Source organism: Kwoniella shandongensis, chromosome 4, assembly GCF_008629635.2.
Source record: "Kwoniella shandongensis chromosome 4, complete sequence".
In the NCBI taxonomy this organism is placed as follows: Eukaryota; Fungi; Basidiomycota; class Tremellomycetes; order Tremellales; family Cryptococcaceae; genus Kwoniella; species Kwoniella shandongensis.
This window is the reverse complement of record NC_089290.1, coordinates 344,816-361,552: the sequence shown is the minus strand read 5'-3', so window position 1 is coordinate 361,552 and position 16,737 is coordinate 344,816. Positions and strand designations below refer to the sequence as shown.

General features: G+C 51.4%; 7 protein-coding genes across 7 annotated transcripts; 5 read left to right on the top strand and 2 right to left on the bottom strand.

Moving 5' to 3' along the window:
• Positions 1 to 306: 306 nt before the first annotated feature.
• On the top strand, positions 307 to 1,892 carry CI109_102156 (uncharacterized protein; the record flags this gene model as incomplete). Its single annotated transcript, XM_032004843.1, has 3 exons — positions 307 to 382; positions 447 to 603; positions 662 to 1,892. 3 exons carry the CDS (start codon positions 307 to 309, stop codon positions 1,890 to 1,892), a joined length of 1,464 nt encoding a protein of 487 aa, XP_031860958.1.
• Positions 1,893 to 2,147: 255 nt separating this feature from the next.
• CI109_102155 (uncharacterized protein) lies at positions 2,148 to 2,765 on the bottom strand (the record flags this gene model as incomplete). The annotated part of the gene is made up of 1 exon (XM_032004844.1): positions 2,148 to 2,765. One exon carries the CDS (start codon positions 2,763 to 2,765, stop codon positions 2,148 to 2,150), a length of 618 nt encoding a protein of 205 aa, XP_031860959.1.
• Positions 2,766 to 3,573: 808 nt separating this feature from the next.
• CI109_102154 (uncharacterized protein) lies at positions 3,574 to 8,216 on the top strand (the record flags this gene model as incomplete). Its single annotated transcript, XM_065967091.1, has 18 exons — positions 3,574 to 3,604; positions 3,667 to 5,021; positions 5,094 to 5,225; positions 5,275 to 5,317; positions 5,372 to 5,391; positions 5,439 to 5,646; positions 5,707 to 5,836; positions 5,902 to 5,970; positions 6,032 to 6,127; positions 6,216 to 6,342; positions 6,397 to 6,486; positions 6,559 to 6,807; positions 6,865 to 6,892; positions 6,960 to 7,048; positions 7,108 to 7,182; positions 7,243 to 7,249; positions 7,319 to 7,511; positions 7,595 to 8,216. The coding sequence occupies 18 exons, from the start codon at positions 3,574 to 3,576 to the stop codon at positions 8,214 to 8,216; spliced, it is 3,564 nt and encodes a 1,187-aa protein (XP_065823163.1).
• Positions 8,217 to 8,546: 330 nt separating this feature from the next.
• CI109_102153 (uncharacterized protein) lies at positions 8,547 to 10,153 on the bottom strand (the record flags this gene model as incomplete). Its single annotated transcript, XM_032004846.1, has 5 exons — positions 8,547 to 8,587; positions 8,656 to 9,516; positions 9,588 to 9,716; positions 9,785 to 9,839; positions 9,911 to 10,153. 5 exons carry the CDS (start codon positions 10,151 to 10,153, stop codon positions 8,547 to 8,549), a joined length of 1,329 nt encoding a protein of 442 aa, XP_031860961.1.
• Positions 10,154 to 10,793: 640 nt separating this feature from the next.
• CI109_102152 (uncharacterized protein) lies at positions 10,794 to 12,058 on the top strand (the record flags this gene model as incomplete). The annotated part of the gene is made up of 4 exons (XM_032004847.1): positions 10,794 to 11,224; positions 11,309 to 11,382; positions 11,452 to 11,579; positions 11,639 to 12,058. 4 exons carry the CDS (start codon positions 10,794 to 10,796, stop codon positions 12,056 to 12,058), a joined length of 1,053 nt encoding a protein of 350 aa, XP_031860962.1.
• A 630-nt stretch (positions 12,059 to 12,688) lies between these two features.
• CI109_102151 (uncharacterized protein) lies at positions 12,689 to 15,237 on the top strand (the record flags this gene model as incomplete). Its single annotated transcript, XM_032004848.1, has 4 exons — positions 12,689 to 12,906; positions 12,992 to 14,489; positions 14,569 to 14,796; positions 14,887 to 15,237. 4 exons carry the CDS (start codon positions 12,689 to 12,691, stop codon positions 15,235 to 15,237), a joined length of 2,295 nt encoding a protein of 764 aa, XP_031860963.1.
• Positions 15,238 to 15,672: 435 nt separating this feature from the next.
• On the top strand, positions 15,673 to 16,662 carry CI109_102150 (uncharacterized protein; the record flags this gene model as incomplete). The annotated part of the gene is made up of 5 exons (XM_032004849.1): positions 15,673 to 16,021; positions 16,330 to 16,370; positions 16,447 to 16,456; positions 16,540 to 16,561; positions 16,626 to 16,662. The coding sequence occupies 5 exons, from the start codon at positions 15,673 to 15,675 to the stop codon at positions 16,660 to 16,662; spliced, it is 459 nt and encodes a 152-aa protein (XP_031860964.1).
• Between the last annotated feature and the right edge of the window lie 75 nt (positions 16,663 to 16,737).

Genomic DNA, 16,737 nt, shown 5'->3' with positions numbered 1-16,737 from the left:
AATTACGGGGTAAGAGGCACAAGACCTCGGAGTAAGCTAGTGTCGTTGCCCCATGGGACCTGATCTTGGCCCACAAACCGTCGATCCCTGGAAGTTGCGGGGGGGGAGGGGGTCGTGGAGGGAAGGGGCAACAGATACGTGAGGGGGAGAAGCTGGCGTTCGAAAAGACATATAAAGAAGGGGGTTCTTCAAGAAGAGAGCTATTCCCCTCAACCATCTCAAAACATCTTCCTACCTTCTCATACAAACAACCAACCAATCCCTCGACCAATCTTACAACTCTCTACTCCTATATAACATCTCACAATGGCAGGTGGTGCAGTAGTCTCTGGCGGTAGCGGTGGTAACCCCCTCCGAACCGGTTTCATCAGGCGAGAATATCGTGAGTTCTCCCTCTTCCCCCCTTCACGATCGCAAAGAAACACGCTGACGAGCGCTGTCTGCAGTTTGGGCTTTCATCCTTGTTACTTCTCTTTTCTTCCTCTGGGGTTTCGCATACGGTCTTCTCGATGTCTTGAACAAGCACTTCCAAAATGTCCTCGGTATCACCAAGCTCCAATCCACTGGTCTTCAGGTCGCTTACTTCGGTATCGGTTACTTTGCGTGAGTATCATGAGCGACTCTTTTGCTGCATGCCAGTGCTGACATCTCTCTTGTACAGCTTCTCTCCCGTTGCCGGAGAAGTCCTCAAGCGACGCGGTTACAAGTTCACTATCATCATGGGTCTCGCTCTCTACTCTCTCGGTGCCATTCTTTTCTGGCCCGTCGCTAAATTCTCCGTCAACACCAAGAACCCTCAAGGTATCTTCGGTGGTTTCGTCATGTGCACTGCCATCATCGCTTGTGGTCTCGCTACCCTCGAGGTCTCCGCCAACTCTTACGTTTCCGTCATGCCCCCCCACAACGTCGCCAACTTCCGACTTCAATTCTCCCAATCTTTCAACGGTGTCGCTTCCTTCTCAGGACCTTTGATCGCCTCAAAGTACTTCTTCACCGAGGAGAACAAGGACAACTTGAACAACGTTCAATGGGTCTACCTCGCCGTCTCCGGTCTTGGTGTCATGGTCGCTCTCGCTTTCCTCTTCACCAAGCTTCCCGAGGTCTCCGAAGAGGCTCTTCAGGCCGAGGCTGAGGCTCTTGCTGAGATCCACGGTGCCGACACCCAGGCCGCTAAGCCCTTCTACAAGCAATACCGAGCCATCACTGGTTTCGTCGCCCAATTCCTCTACGTTGGTGCCCAGGTCACCATCGGTGCTTTCTTCCTCAACTACACTTATGAGAACGCCAACGTTTCCGACTCCGAGGGGTCCAAACTCCTCTCTTACGGTCTCATCGTCTTCACCGTCGCTCGATTCATCGGTACCGCTCTTTTGGCTGTCGTCTCCGCCCCAGTCCTTCTCTTCGTCTACGCTGTCGCCTGTACCTTGTTGGCTATCATGATCGGTTCCCTCAAGGGTATGCCCGGTGTCATCTGTCTCATCATGATCATGTTCTTCGAGTCCATCATGTACCCCGTCATCTTCGTCTTGGGTACTTCCGGTCTTGGTCGACACACTCGACGAGCCGCTGCTCTCCTCGTTATGGGTGTCTCCGGTGGTGCCGTCTTCCCTCCCATCCAAGGTGCTCTTGCCGACAAGTTCAGCACTCGAACCTCTTACTACCTCGTCGTCCCCTGTTTCGTCTACATTGCCGGTTGGGCCTTCTACGTCTGGAACAAGGACGGTCGACGATGGACCGCTGGTGCCGAGTCCGATGTCGAGCGAGAGGTCGAGTTCAACGCTAGCGGCGCTGTTCCCCCTGCCGCTGTCGGTCTTAACTACACTGGCCAAGAGGAGAGATACGAGACCGGCTCCATCAAGGAGGAGACCGAGAAGATCGACCGAATCGCTTAAATGTGTTCGAGCTAGGAGCTCTTTATAGTCGATTCCGGGATGGATTCGCTTTCAGTTTAGGCAACGTGTTTATATTACGCTTCGAGTACTAGTTTACGAAAGACAGGTTCTATCTGTAACGTTTAGTATATCTGTTAACAACCAAAAGTTATGCTATGCATGTACACATCATTATCATCATTATCATCATCATCGTTATCATCATCATCAAAGAACACAATTACAGCGACTGGCAAACCCACATCTGTGCTGCATCTACGACAGCTTCTCTTCAATCAGCTCCACCTTCTCATTCAGAATGTGAAACGCGCTTTCCAATCCCTGCATAGTGCGAGACGTCTCGGTGTCCTCTGAGTGCATCCCTTCTGACTGACTTCCATCACTCTGGAACCATCCTTCACTCAACGTCGTCACCACTGAACCCATCCTTCTCGTCCTCTCACCATCATCTCTGGTCAACCTCTCATCCTGTCCGGTAGCCCTAATGACAATCAAAGCACCACCGTCCTCATCCTTGAGATCGAGCCCTTTCACCTTCTTCTCCACTTCGTTCACTCTGTCACTCAAAACACCCATCACGCCTTCCAAATTCCACACCCTGTTCTCCAAAGTCCCTCCAAGTGCCCTCTGAGCGTTCTCTACAGCGTCTAGGAGATCAGCAACGATCTCTGAGATCTTGTATCGCTGTAACGGATCGGTCAAGACTTCTCTGAAGTCGGCGAGCTCAGCAGCAATGTGGGAGATGATCTGGCCTGATACGAGAGGGAATGTGAGTCGATCGAGTCGCTGGGTTGTAGGCTTCGAAGCCGCAGAAGTGAGATGAGTCGAGTCAGTGGGTGCATTGATGGCGATCTGGGGATTGGGGGGCTGCATTGTCAGCGAGGTTGCAATTGTCAGTATCTGGTGGTCAATGATAGTCACTACCGCGTTTGTGATACCTGGCTGCAAGTAAGCAAGAGGGGAGAACGAAGCAATGCGATCAACGATAGTAGGCAACAGACACAGCTCGAAACGGCCTCATGAAAGGATGGACAGAGTGACAAAGGATCACTCAACGGAGTCACTCCGAGCAATGAGCTGAGCCAACTTGTACATCGACGGAACATACGAGAGTAATGGCTCGGTGATCAGTTCGCGTCAATGGTAGGGGTGAGGGACTCTGGTACTGAGGTCCGAAAACCGTACTTTCAGGGGTAGCGGAAGCGATGCGGATCAACACCGTATAGCATTATCTAATCATCATACACATATCTGGCTCGCACACATAGGATCTTCTCCTGGACAAGTGGGAAATGAGCATTGTGGCCCGAAATCGTTGTCCGTACACTGCTTGCTACAGTTGTGGGACACGGACGGTTGTGAGACGGAATGAAAAGTTAATTCAAGGCGGCCCGTCGACAAGGCTATAGTGAGCGCAAGAAAGGTACGGAAGGACGAAAATAGATTATTCAGGAGTCGGTCAACGCCACTTGAAAGATGCTATCTATTCCATCTATTTATCTATCCATCCGGGTTATGCAGCTTGAAATCATCCGCAAACATCTTGTAAGCCAGTTTGTACATTATCTTCACACGAATCAACCACCATCTACAAGCTGGCAGTCTCTGACTGAGTGATTCTTACTATCTAGCTGGATGTTCTGAGGTACACGGAGGTTGTACCCCTGATAGCGCAGTCTGAATGTCAGCCGACGAACCGCGGAAGAAGCGTCGTGAGTTCATGGACCATGTACAAAAAACATGTAAGGTCTGTCTCTGACAACAGCTCTCAAAGGTCAAAATGTCGCTTGTGATTCATGCAAGTTACGCCGTATCAAATGCGATCTCCTGGAGCTCCTCACCTCACTCCCATCTTCATCCGCTTCTTCTTCCACCTCTGATCCGAACGAGAAACCTCCGCTCAACTTGCTCGTACAACAATACCCACACGTGCATTGTACCAACTGCAATAGCAAGGGGCTGAGATGTACGGCAAACCAGATTACCAATCCGAGCAAACCGAACAAGGGTGGGAAGAGGATAGATGAGGCCAAGAGAACGTTTGGGTCAGAGTCGGAAAGGCAAGCCGAGTCGGATGGAGACTTCCTGGCAAGGCAACAAGCAAGCGGATCAGCAAGTACTCAAAATATCACGCCGGTCAGCAATGACGCTATTAACGTGGCCGGAGACACTTCTCAGGGAGGCTACAATCGAGGTGATTGGGCCGACTACGACATACTCGGTCCCAACTCGCTTCCTACCCATGAAATAGACTTCAACGTCAATACGGACGAACAGCACATCTTCGATACGTTACTCGCCTCCTTCACGGAACACAGTCCTCATCCCTCATTACCATGGCCAGAGCAACCGGTGATGCCTGAATCAAGTCCTCTTCCACCGCCTATGCAGACCTACAAATACGAACCCAACTTCCCCAGACTTGTTCAACTTGACCGTCACAATGGGACACCACCACTAATTTCCACTACGTGTGAGAAAGAGAAATCACCTGCGGCTCGGAAGCAGTCGAACAAGTCAGCGGGAGGAGAGCCTGATGTTGCTGAGGTCGATCAAGCTGCCGATATCTGGTGGCGGTTCGCAAATGATCCTCAAGATGTGATGAAGCTTGCGAAACAAAAAGGTTCACGACTGGATCTGACGCCGGCTGAAATTCGTCTGGCGGTCGAAGTTCCTCCTGCAAAGCTGTACGATAGGCTGGCTGATACGTTGCAAGCGATAGCACAATCGGAAACCTCTGTCAACCCACATTCGGCTTATGCGGACTCATCATCAAACAGTGCTCGTCCGCCCTCCCGCCAGCCAGCCTCGTCATCCCCGAGTACGCTCTCTCGTCGTTCACCTACACCGAATACTGGTACTCCTCGCAGCCATGCCAGTTCAAATGAAAGCAGCTATTCGGTAGGCAAAACGCTAAAGCGACCGAGGTCGACCTCGATGGCTCCGATGGAAGGAGAGATTGAAGCTCTCAGGGAGGATATGTGGAGACTCTGGGTGGGGGGAAACGCTGTCATCAGATGGGGAAGGAAGGAGACTGTACAGCAAGAACTAGCCGACAGAGCTCTGGGTCAGGAATTGAGTAGACACTTAGTCAAGACATTCTTCCAAGCTGTGCATTTCTCGTATCCGGTGAGTCGATACAGTAATGATCAATTCGATCTCATGGGCTTAACTGTGTTCTGACCCCTCTTGCAACTTCAGGCTATCAGTCCCGAGTCCTTCTACTTGGAATGGGCTCGAGCCGGTCAACGGTCGGACAGAATGACGCCAGCTCAAGAAGCGTTGTGCGCGGTCATCGAAGCGTGGGGATCAAGGTATTCTGACTCGCCGGTGGTGAGTTTCTCCTATCGATTGATATCGCAATGTCTGACCTTGCGTGCAGGTGCTTGGACTTGAGCCGGAGAGAGCGCAGGATGCTCCAAGAGGTGAGTTGTCGAGCAAACCAGGTTATCGTCCACTGATTGTCCCGTTCGCTGTAGTCATTCGCTCCGATGGAACGGTATGTCGATCCGGACAGCTCATCGCGCGTTACTGACACTGTCACAGTTCACTCCTGGTACACAAGCCCGAGCATATTGGGGACGAGCGAGGACTACAGTCTGCCGAGCGCTTACCGACAGAGCGCGTCGACTTATCGATACAAACGGAATCCTCCGACAACCCAGTATCACCGGTGTACAGGCTTTGACTCTGTTCACGCAACTGAATCGAGAGACCGACAGCAAGGACTTTGGGAAGGACTACTGGATGGAAAGTGAGCTTAGGCAGGTGTGCAAACGGCTATGGAGTGCGGGACTGACCTGGGTCTGCATAGGCCAAATGATGCATTCGGCGATCGTCGAACAGATGAGGTTGCTTGGATTGATGTGGACATCAGAGGGTCCAATAATCACTGACGATGAAGAACTTCCGATGAGTACGACACTATTGCGGATGAAGCAAAGGTAAGCGCAAGGACGACACTGCCATGGGTATCGCAGACTGATAAAGACTTATTCTGTTTGTTCAGACGCCTCTTCTGGACACATCTAATCGGAGACGCATTGTATTCAGCAGCAATGGGTCAACTACCCAAATTGTAAGCTGCCTCAGTTGTTTTGCCACAGCGTTCTAGTACTGATGATAGCATCCTTTTACAGCGATCAGGAGGACGTGGACACGGCTGGGGAATGGTTGCACACAGTCCACGAACATCTTCCACCGTCGTCGTTCAAAGCATTGTCATTCTTCCTGATGTAAGTTTTCGGTTTTCGTACTCAAGGAACTGCGGAACCAGTGCTCGATCCCCCTCATTCTCACCACTGACCGAGACACGATCTATAGGTGTTATCACCGACTTGGTGTACTAGGGCGGGGAGTCGCAATCGAACTGTCTGCTCCTGGTAAACGCAAGGGTTCAGTCGATGTGTGGCGCTTCTGTGCGACCGTGAGACGATTGTGGCATGAGCTGGTGAGTGAGCGTCGTGCCCTCCAATGTGAGTACCATACTGATCCTATCGATCAGGAATCTATCACGGCCGATATCAACACTCAGACCGTGGAACTGCTCGAGAGTACCGGCCGTGAAGACCTGTTTGGATTTTCACCTCTCAATGTGGGTAGCCGGATCCATCTATAGGTTATGTAACCTACGTACTCACTGATAGATGTTGATACCCTGTTACAGTACCTGACTAATCTTCGACTTTGCGGTCCTTTCCTCTTACTCATCGTTCACAATATCCTTCGCGATCAGCTGGAGTTCCGCAAAGAGCTCCATTCTGCCCATATAACAACTGCAACAGATGACAATACGCCCACGGCCAGCTCAACATCGAGTGGGTCAGAGAGGGAAGTGGAGCTGCTGGACGAGCTGAGCAGGCAGAGTGTGGAAATGATGTTGAAGGCATGCCGGGCTCAAGTAAGCATGTACAAGGTCAGCGGTTATTCTTCGTCATTCAAATGGAGATTACTAAATCGCCACGCCGTCCAGGACGTCATGCCAACGGGTCTGATACAGAGTGGGTACAGCGAATGAGCACTGCTAGAGCATGTTCAGGATAGTATGCTGACTGAAATCCCATATAGCGGCATCGATCTTCATGAGGATGTTAATAGCCACATCTCAATTACTGGCGGAGGTGCCGACGAACGAGCAAGGCTACCCTAGCAATACGGTGAGCTACACTTCTCATATAGATAGTCGTGAAGCTACCAGCTAACAGAATTGCAACAGCCTGGTGGATATGGCTGGACCTGGGAAGCCAAGCAGAAAGAAGTGAACTGCTGTCTTGAGGGGCTGTATCAAGTGGTGAGTCGATGTGTGTATCTGTCTAAAAGCTGCGCTCACTGACGATCTGGATGATAACAGGGATGGGGTAGGTTGCAGCACTACCTGGCTGAGACTACAGTAGATAAGCTGACGACTTATTGAATTGCTCCCAAAGCTTGGGGCGACATCGGTGACGTCGTGGACAACGTAATGGTCACGATGGAGCGAATGACACCGTCACCTGAAGAGCTCGAAAAGTGGCGAATCTCACACCCTCAGGCGGATGATTCACTGGTTCAAAGAGTGGAGGAGGATGCAAAGTCGAGAGATCGAGCTTTACAAACTGCTATGGCATTGTGGCCACCGGTGTAAGTCCCAACACCACAATTTCAACGTTAAGATCACGGCACGGTATCTGACTCAGCCTCTGTTGACCGACTGCTTTTTGCAGTTCTATTCCACATCTGATCGAAGCAGCAATCTCGAGGAAATCTCCAGCGGGAATGGATTCCAACATCGAACGACTTACGAGACAGACTCGCGGTGCCGCCTCTCCCGATATCGTTGACTACCTCACCAGAAGGTCGGGTCGCGAAAACGGTGTTTCCCGCCCTTCGAGCGTAGGACAGCTGCCTCAAGGTGATGGGATGACAACGTATAGCGATAATGATCCGAAGACGAGTACGGCTCCGCCACTTCACGATCCGAGCGAGACCCAACTAGCTAAGAAGTTCAAATCGATTCCGACCCTTACTGCAGGCAATACCGATATAATAGCTAACGGGCCGAATCCCCTCCTGTCAAGCTCACGGCGGATAACCGATACTTATCCCTACGCTCAACAGCAGCAGCAGCATGACTACGTCGGGTCGTCATCACATGGCATGTTCCAGTTCGATCCGCAAATCACCTTTGATCCAATTCAAGGTTGGCTGGCAAATCAAAATGGTAGCTCGCTTGAAAACGATCTGATCAGTCAAGGATCCAACACAGCGAGTGGGGGGATAAACCAATACGATGGCACAATGGCGCAGAACGTACCAGACATGGGACAACCAAATGAGATAGATTAGAACTTTACAGGTACAGATGGAGTCAACTTGGATACGTTCTTGAAGGATTTGGGGATAACTCGGGATGCGATGATAGGTAGTGCGGATATGGGCTTTGGCGAGGGCGTAGGAGTGGGCAGCGGACAGTTGTCCGTTTTGGAGCACACTCAAGGGCAGCACCAGGCGTGAGGATAAAGTCAGAATCAAGCTTAAGGAGTGTGCAGCTTCGAAGCGCTACTGTATTGTAACCTAGACATTGGATGTAGCAGTGCTGTATTTCAGCGAGGTGTTACGAGCTTCCGCAAGAGATCGTGACACTGTGTGACATTTGAGTTTGACATTGTCATCATACTACTCTGTTGTTGTCCGAGCTGCGAAGAGGTCATCCAGTTCTACAAGGAGGGGGATCAGCATCTAACAGGCAAAGTCTGCCTAATAACGTTGACTGGTGTCGACTCACCTTTGTCTAAATCTTCTTTCCTATTTCCTCCTCCTCTTCTTCTATCATCTCTCCTTCCTCCGCCGTCGCCGCCTCTTCTTCCCCGACCGGCTCTACGACCGTATCCCTCGTTCATATCTACGTCCTCATCGAGTCCGTTTCCACCACCATCTTCTCCCCCATTCGTTCTTCTCTTTGACATATTTTCCAACTCCCTATCCAGATCTTCTTGGGTCCTTCTCCCTCCTCCCGGTCGTGACGATCTCGCATACGGATCTGTCCTCTCTCTTCCCAATCTCCTCGCGAATTCTTTCCCTTCCCCACCTCTTCCACTGAAACTAAAACCATCTCCATCTTCTCTTTCTCTACCTCCTACAGCTCTACGTGACGAAGCCGTCTCTTTACCTGCACCTCTACCGTGTCGCTTGTACCATTCAGATTGTTTTGCTTCTTTTCGAAGATCGGAATCTGACTCGACAGCATATCGAACAGCTATTCGAGCATGGGGATCTATCCCTTCTGCCAATTTGAATGAAGTCCCATTATCACTTGCAGGGACGAGAGGTTCAAGGTCGTATGATCCAGAGGTCGATCCTCCTCCTGCTCCGAATCGTCCTCGTCCTTTCTTCCTAATCCCACCTTCTTCACCCGCACTACCGCCGGTCGAGGAGAGCAATTCTTGACCTTCGAGACTTGGTACGGGTTCAGGTTCGGCAAGCGGTAGTAGAGAGATGGGGACGGAATGGGCCGCACGTTCGAGTAAAGGGTCGTCGCCTTCAGCAGGGTCAAACCCTGCTTTGGAAAGGAGAGTGAGACCGAGTAATGTAGCAGCAGGTGTGGGGAAGATGAGTAAGAGAGTGGTATCGTTGAGCCATTCGAGACCTGAATATCGTTTCAATAGGACGAGATTCGGTGAGATTATACCAGGCAGAGATAGGAAGAGAACCACTTACCCATGACATTCGCGCCCAGCGACGAGGTCCATGAGAATACCTTGCTCGTTGAGAGATGTTGGATCAGGTCTGAACGGAGGTACAATGCAGATGGTTTGATGGGTGAAGGGGCGCCAGCGGAGATTGCCTCTGTGTCGCCGACGGGTTTGATCAGCGTGCATTCCCTTACCTGTACCATGCATAGTGTATTCACTCACCCAGCCATGAAGTGGGATCTTGTGCATCCAATCTTTCTGCCAAAGCAGCGATCCTCTACATGCAGTTACTCCTTGTCAGTCAAACAGTACAAAAGCGGTTTTGACGTAGATTGGCATGCCACTCACAGGATCACGCTTTACCCTCTCTTCACCATCTACATGCAATATTGCAGGACTCTCTTCCATTAAGTACACCTTCCCTTTACTCATCCTCCCCATCAACGACTTCACATGATCGGGTATTGTGGCAGGGACATCGTATTCGTCAAGCGGTCGATCGAGAGCTGGGTTCTCAACTTCTATAGGCTCAACTTCGGGTCGAGGGGATTCGGGAGGAGGAGTCGCGTCGTAAGGTAGAGGGGCGGACATGGTGTCTACTTTGATGTCAAGATGTAGATAATGTAATGTAAGTTGGATCAACCTAAATAATGTTGTAAACTCGTACACGCTTCGCGAGTAGATGGACCAGAGCAATAGTACAAGTCAGCCTGACAATTGCTCCCCGATGAGGACACGTGGCGCGAGCATGATAATCCGCACTGACGTGACTCCACCTTGTGGACCGTCATCCCGCCTCGGTCACATTCACCCAACTGACTGTTCATCTCACACTTATCAACATCTCATCATTCTATCCACGACGTACAGTCAACCATTGCACCTTTACCGATCGGACTGCCGAAGACCGTCTCATACTCTGGAGAGTAACGAACTCACTCGCGTCATCGACTATTAGTTATCGGATACTACACGTCTGCACCGCCCTGTACATTGCTCAAACCCCTGGTCGTCAAGCGCATTCAGCTCCATTCTGTGTCAGGACGGTTTCAGCTTAGTCAGTGAGTCCCTTTGTCTCCTCTCCATCTCGATGCTGTAGTGGCACCTGATTTACCACTGTACATCACAGATTGACATCAGTCTCTCCGATCACTGCATCAGACACATCTAGCCAACAAAACACGCTGTTATAACCAAACCCAGTCCCAGTCCCAGTCCCAGCCACGCCACCATGTCTTTCTTCCGACGAAACAAGGATGCACCTTTGATTCCTCCCGTTGCTCCTCCTGCCGGCGCTTCGGCTCCTCAACAAGACCCGTACGCATCTGGCGGTGCGGGAAACAACGCTCGATACGGCGCATCTGGTGGTGACCCTTACACTAGGTCAAAGCCCGCTGCTGGAGGTGGTGACCCTTACGCTACAGCCAACACCGGAGCCGGTGGTGGCGGTGGAAACCCATACGCCAAAGGATCTGTGGGTCCGAACGATGCGGCTCGTAATGAGCTCTTCGCAGGGTTCCAAGCACCGGAGAAACCTGTCGCAGAAAGAAAGTATGGATATGAAGGGAGAGAGATGGAAGAGGATTTCGAAGAGGATGAAGAGATTGAAGGTATTAAGCAGGAGATGAGAGGTATCAAGCAGGAAAGTTTGGCAAGTACCAGGTAAGTTTCGAATGGCAGTCAATCAATCAAACCTAGTGGTATCTCTGAATGGGAGGTGGCTGATATCCTTGTGTCGTGATACAGAAACGCACTCAGACTTGCCAGGGAAGCGGAAGAGTCAGCTCGGGGTACCGTGGCCAAATTGGCTGACCAGTCCGGTGAGTGACGATCTCACGTCTGTATGAGGTCCAAAACGCTGCTTCCCTTGCTGAACATACCTCGCGCAGAACGAATCGCCAACTCGGAAAGATACCTTGATATGGCCAAGGCAAACAATCAGCGAGCCGAGGACAAGGCTGAAGAGCTCAAGAAGTTGAGAAGGAGCATTTTCAAACCTGCTGTAGTCTGGAACAAGGTAAGTACTCTTTCTTGCTGGATTAGAGAGGCAAACCTGATTTGGACTCCCTCGAACAGGATTCTAAACGTGCAGCCGAGGAGAGGAAGATTGACGAACGTCATGCCATGGAGCGTATCGATCGAGCCAAGGCCATCAACGATATCACTGACACTCGCAAGCGTCTCGGTAACGCAGCCAACCCATCACCCTATGGTGGAGTGGACCGAACACCTCTACCAGGAGAACAGAAAGCCAGAAAAGATGAAAGGTCGAAATTTCAGTTCGAGGCTGATTCGGAAGACGAAGGAATCGAGGAGGAGCTGGATCAGAACCTCGACGAGACTCTTGATGTCACAAGGAGGTTGAAATCCCTTGCAATGGCAATGGGTGACGAGGTCGGCGGACAGAACCAGAGATTGACAAGAGTCACGGACAAGACGGAGAACCTTGAGTTCGCGGTTATGAAGAACACGGAGAGGTTGAAGAGGATCAGGTAGATAGCTGGACTATCATTTATACGGTTTGTCTGCTGGTGCGAGGAGTCAGATGAGTGAGGGAGAGAGCTTGTAACATCATGTATAGTATAGTTCAGTACAAGTTCCCGTAGTCTTTGGTGGATCGGATATGGATTGGATACCTACCTCCCTTTTATGACAAGATTGACGTTGCGTAAGATGACCCACGGGTCTGTGATTACGCGGGGACCCGCTATGAACTACGTTAACGTTATGGAAACCGAACCGTTTAGTAATCTGTCCTGGAACAATTGTACACACTGCCTCTCATCACCATTTCGCAGTACACGCAACATCCGCCCTCTTCATTCATTTCATCGGCACGAAGTAGCCCCCATCACCGACCTGGAGTCACTAGCGATTACCCACAGGAAAAGCTACGGAGAGCTACGTACAGTATCGGTTCATTTTGGCCACTTCGCTTCGCTTTGCATCGCTCTCGCTACACCCTTCCTTTGACCTCGGTTCTGCTCTACCAAGTCGAATTGTTACCAACTGCCTGGTGGACTTCTGCTCCCTCCGAGCATCCAACAAGGTGCTCTTAGTCGAAAGCGAACTCGTCGTCCCCGTACGATCCGCTCTCGACGCTTGACGGACGGAGGTTGAGTCATCATGACCTCGTCTGTCTCGGCCCAACCGAACCAGTCCACAACGGATGAGGAGAACGCTTTACCCCCGCCACCGACCTATGTGCCTTCTCAACCTCAGATCTTGGTAGTCCCATTACCTGATTCTGCAAGTTTTTTCTGGGGCAGAACGGTCCAGGGTGAGGTCTATGTGAAGGGATTAGGCGAAGGGAGGGGAAAGAAGATAGGAGTGGTGAAGAGTTTGTGAGTGTTGTCGTGCATATGTTACCTATCTTTTGCTATACAATCTTAGCTGACGACAACGATGTGTATGCTTTTGTCATTGCAGAAGCATCCAGCTTTATCTGACCAACCATCTGCCCAATCACCCTTCCATCCCACTTCACATATTCCCCTTACAAACCCTCTACCCGCCTCAACGCAATATCGACACCTCATCCTCATCCTCATCCTCTACTCCCGCTCCGGTAGATCCTACTGCCCCATTTCCTTCCTCTCAGCGCTTCTCTATCCCTCTTCCTTCATCGCTCGAGCTGCCTTCCACCACTCCGTCTGTTGCCGTTCAATATCCTGTGCCTGGGACGCTCAACCTGACGGCTTACGATAAAGGAGAAGTACGATGGGGTATTCGAGTAGAACTGGTTCTTCCTTCTGGTCAAAAGGTAGTTGAGGACATGAGGATCGAGGGAACTCCTCAGGACGTGGGATGCAGCTCCTTGTCACCCGCATTTGGAAGGGTAAATGGAGAAGGTGCACCCCCACCACCACAGGAGGTCGAAGAAAAAGTGGAGAAAGATGGTGGAGTCGCCAGATTACTGGTCGATCAAGCGACACCTCGTCTGGGGGAGCTGTTGAGATTGGGCGTGGAGATCAAGCCTCAGGAGAAGAGGAAGAAGACGGGCGTAGCGGGGTTGTCTAGTCAACCTGATCCTGCAGAGACTTTACGACCCCTTCGACGAGTCAGAGTGGAGCTCTTCCGACGGGTAACCATCCATTCGGATACTAGCGAAGCTTCCTCATCCTCGACTAGTGATAGTGAAGACTCGTTGTCGTCTTCGGAATATCTCACACTTCTTCATGCCTCAGGAAAATCACTTCGATATCCCGGATCAGGTCGGAACCACCCTCCCGTTCGTGTGCTGTTTACCGTCCCAACCGCCCAACTGGGTGCTGTGGCCGAACAGACGTGGGGCGAAATCAACATGACTACTGTCTATCATTCGGTCTCCTTCTTTCTACGTGTCACAATTGGGTTCGGGATTGAAGCAGGACGAGATTGGACGATCCAACGAGAAATCGTTATTCGACCCAGATTGTGGAGAGAACCGACCGAAGTGGTGATCGAACGTGGATTGGAACCTGCTCCAGGTAGTGGTGGGGTCGAGATGGTCGTCGATGGCTCAGGAGTCGGTGCTGTCGATGGAGAACTTGCGACAGAGAGGTATTACAAATCGGACGAAGAGATGGCGAGAGAAGCGTATCGACATAAAGGACGAGACGTGGTTGGACAATCTGGTACTTTCAGAGCAGGTGAATCAGCAGGAAGAGCAGATGATCTACCTCCGCCTTTCGACGGCGCTACACCCAATGGAGAAACTAGCGCAGCGGGACCTTCAACGAGTGCGAGTGGCCTGCCGACCTTCTTGGAATCGGAGGAACAGATGAGAGCGGGTGAAGCGCCATTGCCGACGGAATTGGTGAGGTCGGAGAGACTTGTTCCGGTGGCTTTTGAGGAGCAGATAGATGGAGATGGGGAAGGATTCGATCGATCCACTTGGGTGGGGAGGAGAGGTAGTCTAGGTGGAGAGTTGGGCACTTGGGTCGAGGTGAGTCACCCTTGCTTCCTCATCACTTTAACTTGGGTCGTGATGTTGTGCAGAGCTGATACAGGAAAGGGCGATCTAGTACGACGGATATGAGACATTCTCAGTTGCCCCACCTTCGATGTCAGCTTCCTTCGGCGTTGGAGGAAGTATGGATCCGCCTCAGGAAGGGGACATCGAGGGTGCGAGTGTGGTGGGTGGGATGGTAGCGAGGTTGGGTATGGGTTTGGAGGGTGGGAGAGGCATGGAGGGGTTGGAGTTGATGGAGCATTTGGGGTTGGGAGAAGGCACGAGGGTTGTTGATCTGCAGGTGAGTTGCATTCTGTGTACCAAAGCTTTCCTCGGGACAGTCCCGCTGTGTGTTACAACAAATGGTTCTGACTTTTGCCCGCTGCTACAGGACGATCTTCCACCTGGAATCGATGAACCTTCCCTCCCCGCACTGCCATCGTTTGATCAGTCGCACTCATCGCCACATCAACCAGGCTACCACCACCCTCCAGCGTTCGGTGCACCGCCTCCCCACCCTCACCCTCATACACACACTACTACACCACCGGCACACGATCCTCCGAGCTTTGACGCGTCTCAAGCTGCAAGTGCGGTGGGAGGTGTGGCAGCCTCTAGTCTGCGAGCTGGAGCGAGAAGACCGTCGCGGCATGCTGCTGATGAGGGTGTTGGAGTGGGTGTCGTGGCTCATGGAGAGGCACCGCCGGGGTATGAGAGGGGTGGACTGCCTCCGTATAGCTGAGGGAGGTGACGATGCAGCTATATCACGCGGAGGAGTGTGCCTAAGCCATTTACAGTAAAGCTGCAGACATGGACATGTATGTAGCATATGGCTTGGTTCTCATCCATACGTTCAATCTCTCGCTATTCACAGCTCGCAAAATGCTGCTGTCTGATTCTTGTCGGTAGTGAGGGCTGCGTGTTTCCTGGACCCTCATATGCATGTTGCACACCGTCAGATATGCATTTGCATTGATACGTTCAAACTGGCTGATGGTCATTGGGTGAGGCTGACGGTAACCAAGTGCCACATTGCCGATATCGCCGAAACTTGGTGCGTCGTTGGTTGGCCGAGTGCTGTTGCTGCTGTTGCCAGTACTGCTGATTGCTATTGTTACATACTTAATGGTCATTGACATTCTCCTAACAACCTAGCTTCCTTGTTACTACAAACACAATGTCCGTCCTTCGAACCGCTACCCGCTCGCTCGTGCACCCTCGTCGTCTCCAACTCTCCCCTCTCGCATCCGCCTCTTCAGCCTCTTCATACTCCACTTCCTCCCCTACTCCTCCTGCTCCCGTTCCATCAAAACAACCGACCTCTTCTTCCCCAGCACACTTACAACAATCCCCCAACGTTCCCAAGACTTGGTCAACGGGTCAAAACCCGAAACCGAACGCATACGATAATGTGAGATTCGAACAGACCTCATGGGAATTTCAACCCAATTCACCGAGCGCGATGGGGATGGTCGCGGAAGATCCGGTGAGGTTGGTCGAGGGTAGAAAGGCAGTTTGTGATGGTGGTGAGTTTGGTTTGGTTCGGGTCTTGGGATTGGCATTCTTGCTTGGGTTTTCTCTTCTCTTCTGCTCAGATGGGTGTGGGGAAGGGTGAACGGTAGACAGTGAGGACAGTAAGGGATTGGAGGGAGGGGAAGGGGGTTGATGATCATCTGGATCTCGGACGGAGAAGCGATGATTGTGATGCGGATGAGAAGGGATGGAAAGGTTGTACACAGATGTCAGCTAGGAGGGACGGGGGCGGACAACCACGACATGCGCAAATCATTACGAACAATAAGGACTTATGCTGACTACAACTTCCCCCACACAGGCGGCGGCGCTCTCGGTCACCCCAAGATCTTCATCAACCTTGTAAGTGGAGCTGGCTTCTCACTCTTTAAGTCGTATGCAGCATTATGCTGACCAATTGTCCTTTTCCCGGTTTTAGGACAAGCCCGGTACGTTGCAACACAGCGCGATGTATGAGGGGAAACGATACACTATAGAATACATGCTTACCTTTTTTTCCTCGTTTGTCCAGGACCCAAGGCTTGTGGGTACTGGTGAGTTCCGTTCTTGACTCCCGTGGAAAGGACTTGAACTGACCTAATATGTTCCCCTTCGCAGCGGTATTCGATACGAGCAATCACACCATACTCATTAGATAGGGCGGATGTATGCACTTGGATGGAGTTGAGAGCTCGAATTGGAGACTGGTTACTGCACACAGCGGACCTGA